The 3,848-nt window shown below is 32.4% G+C and overlaps 1 protein-coding gene across 1 annotated transcript; it reads right to left on the minus strand.

Annotated features, from left to right (window-relative positions):
- Positions 1-2,002: 2,002 nt before the first annotated feature.
- TRIADDRAFT_54362 (uncharacterized protein) lies at positions 2,003-3,648 on the minus strand (the record flags this gene model as incomplete). The annotated part of the gene is made up of 7 exons (XM_002110888.1): positions 2,003-2,083; positions 2,241-2,312; positions 2,446-2,532; positions 2,719-2,778; positions 2,864-2,919; positions 3,248-3,314; positions 3,550-3,648. 7 exons carry the CDS (start codon positions 3,646-3,648, stop codon positions 2,003-2,005), a joined length of 522 nt encoding a protein of 173 aa, XP_002110924.1.
- Between the last annotated feature and the right edge of the window lie 200 nt (positions 3,649-3,848).

A 3,848-nucleotide genomic window follows, 5' to 3' on the forward strand; every position in this document is an offset into this window, starting at 1 on the left:
ACAGCTAATATATCTATAATATTATGCTGTACTATACAAATGAGTTTCTTATACATACCACTTTATTTCTTAGTACGTGAATTTATAAAATACTGTACAATTTTCTGACAGCCTTAGCCGTAGAAACGTACTGTACTGTAGATGTATTCTATAAATATTATTGTGCAATGTACAGATTTGGTGATAGTGTGAAGAGTATTTTGAAGTGTTTGCAAATGAAACTATTTTTGGAAATATCTTGCCTAAATTATTAGAAGATTTATTCTAAATATGTCTATACCTCAATTACTACATCTTTGACTCACATGCTTCCTATTTTAGTAGCTGTCTAATGAGTAGTACTGTAATGAACCTGCATTCAATGCTAATTTTAGCTGTTGAGGATTATTGACTTGATCTTTTGAGAATATCTTTGGAAATAGAACTAGTTTTCGGCATATATACATAATAACTTTAATTTTAGGATTCTTATTGTAAAAAATTTCGACATGTAACTACTATTCTTCTACTCATCCTATAGTTCCTTTTAGTAACTATCTAATTCTGCATTTGTTGCTAATTTTAGCTGTAGAGGACTATCGACTTGATCTTCTGAGGATAGTTTTGATGGTCCTAATATTTTTTATACTTCATTGGTTATTTGGACGCTTTATTTGGAACTCAGATCAATCTGATATTGATAAAAGTGCTATATTAGAAAAGGCCAAGGAAAAAGTTTGTCCTAAAGGTGCAGTATGAACATAAATACTGTACTCCAGTTTATGTAGCACTAAAAGTAATAAAATCAATAGTTTCACGTCACATTTCGATTTTACGCAATTTGTACCGATAAATATGATGTAATGGATTATATTGTAATTTTCTATGCTATTCATGTAATCTGATACTCAGTCTTATTCCTATGCTTTTTCATTTTGTTGCAGGTTATGATTGCTCATACAATCTGAAAAGCAATGATGAACTAAATTATAATTAGTATTATTAATTGTAAATCAGAATGTATATATGTCTGTATTGGAGATTATATTTACGCGTATTAGGATTACGAAAACACTATAAAAACTAAACCTACCTTAAAAAATTACATAGCATATTTATCTTTTAATATCTACAGTCTGTATTTGCATAATATTGTTTTCATATTGGTAACAGTTGAGTGACCAAACATACATCGCTAGTTCGTAGTAACTATAAAAATTAATGAACTGGTACCTGTCATCATTCATGACTTTCCACAAAGGTACCCTAACATTCTACGTTTCGTTTACTACGTAAACGTATTGTACTGATGTCTCCAGTCCCTAATCTATACGAGCGTTATATTTGATTGGGATAGACTGGCTTGTAATGTTAATATAATCGTCTATAGTTTTAATTGGAAACAGTAAGAATTAGCAGAATAATTTAGAAGTTGTGAACTTTGAGCTTGATTTTATCAAAATATCCAAAGAAAATTTAACACAACACCTAGTAATATACAGTACGACTTCGCCGTATGGTCAATAAGTTAATATAACCTTGGAATATGTAATGCAATATCTAAGCCTGTCAGGATACTACGGTTGTATAGAATATAAAATCAAAGATAGCAACAAATACGGTAAATTTAGTTATAAAGGAATATATTACTGTTTATCAACCAAAGTAAGGACGAAACAATTTCTGTCAAATAGTAGGAATAAATTTATTTTTCATTGTTAATAATGTTCATTTTGTGCCGCAAACAAAGGCTTTAGAAATGTTTGTAACTTCTGAAGGGTTACTAAAATTGTTGAAATGCTCTCTAAGTTATCCATGCACCTCATTGAATAGCGTAAACAGTAAATTTTAGAATAACTTGCACGAGAGAAATAGATACGTAGCATCTTGGAATAATTAGCGCTTTAACGTAACAGCTTTGACTAATACAACGGTGAATCATTTTAAATTATCTACTAGTATTTTCCTCATTTCATTGCCAATAAGTATTCAAAAAATTGTTAGGAACGAGCAGTTTTCTTCATTACGCTTCCTCTAATTCTACTAAAACTCCGCCACAGTCTTTAGGATGTAAAAACATGACCGGCTTATTATGAGCTCCAATCTGAGGAAGTAATAGCAGATTTAGTAATTAATCGCTGTAAATGTTTACTTAATTTCATATGTAGTAAGGAGACACTCGAGGTAGAGTTTTGTAAATAGCACTACTGCAACAGGAAAAGTGGTACATATCAAACTAGGTTGAATTTTGAGAATCTTACTCGAGGTTCTTTTGAGAGGGTTCTAATTTTATTGGAAACTAGATCTTTCATTGCAGCTTTAATATCATCAACCTAATGTTAGAAAATCCGAAAACAGAATGAGGAGCAAATACAACATAATTTTTATAAAGACGCGCGCTGCAGTATTTCATAGACGTGGATAAAAGGCATAGTAGATCTATTAGTTTAACTATGTGGTATCTACCTCTATACAAATATGATGCATGCCACCTTCTGGTTTTTTAGCTAGGAAACCTTCGATGGGACTTTGCTCTCCCAGAGGATGCAATAGCTATGGAATAAATAATAACAATTTAAATAGATGTTATGAAATACGGTAGTACTTGGATATTCATACGCACTCTTGGGATATTATTAAGGATACAAAATCTATATCCTTGTTATCATGAAATACCAGAGTATAAAAGCTCAAACAGGAAATGTAATATGAGTGTATTATGATTAACGAATGACTAACTTCAATTTTGGTATTGCCAAGATCTATAAATACTGTCGTGACTCCATGTTCAGGGAGAGGCTGATGGAAATTATTTACGAGAGATCTAGATTAGACATTAATTTGATTTGCAGCAGTAATTGTATTCGTTAAGTGCATAACTGACCAATTGCTCGCTAACACTTGCTCCAAGAACATCACGATAAAATGCCGTTGCTTTCTCTGCAATAAAGATAGAACACAAATATAATATTTTAGAAATGTTGGACATCAGCAGGGACTTCTGAAAAGTCCCTGACACCAGCCACAGTAGCGCACTGTACGTGTCATATTAGCTCAGTGCATTAATTTAATTTAAAGAATGATAGCAAAGACACTGCTTCAACTATATATAATTACTGTCTTCACTACATGTACTTTAGAGTATTTCATTACATATTGATAGACCAAATTTAACCCTTGATTGACGAAAAAATATACATATTCGTTATAGATGAGTGACTTCGGAGTAGCTACCTCCATTATCACTGTCTAATGATTGCAACGTTACCTAAATCTGGAACGGCTATAGCGAGATGATTTAGCTTACCAAGCTTCCAAAACGCTTGTTCTTTATTCTGCAAGTTTAGTACAGATACAATCAATGTTATTCAAACGGTGCAGAGTTCATGAAAGTTGTGCTGATAAGTTACAAACTAATATTGTGGGGGAAGTTAGTAGAGTTCGTCTGATGGTACTTTTTGCTATTTGTTCCGAGATATTCTTGTAATCAATCAATCAATAAATAGAAAGGAATAAAGACGGTGATTAAAACAAAACAACTTGCTAACTATCTTCAAGTAAGGCACATACAGTACGTAAGATACTCTCATCGGTTAATTGCTCTACCTTGTTATAATACAACCATGATCTTCGACCAGCTAATGAAATAAATCTCATCACTGAAGCCATCTTGTCTTTTGAAAAGCAATATGCAAAGATCAACTAGCACTTGAGTGCGGATATAAATCAAACTTTGCGTTTAATAGCCAAACCTACTATTTGTTGTCCTTGCAGCCAGTATGATGGACTTTTAGAACCCGTCGTTGAGTGCAGTAAGTGCGCATGTACAGTGTACTGTATAGTACCATCCATTACAGTTGTCCTACCAA

The sequence above is a fragment of the Trichoplax adhaerens genome, genomic scaffold (genome assembly GCF_000150275.1).
Source record: "Trichoplax adhaerens TRIADscaffold_3 genomic scaffold, whole genome shotgun sequence".
NCBI classification, from domain to species: domain Eukaryota; kingdom Metazoa; phylum Placozoa; class Uniplacotomia; order Trichoplacea; family Trichoplacidae; genus Trichoplax; species Trichoplax adhaerens.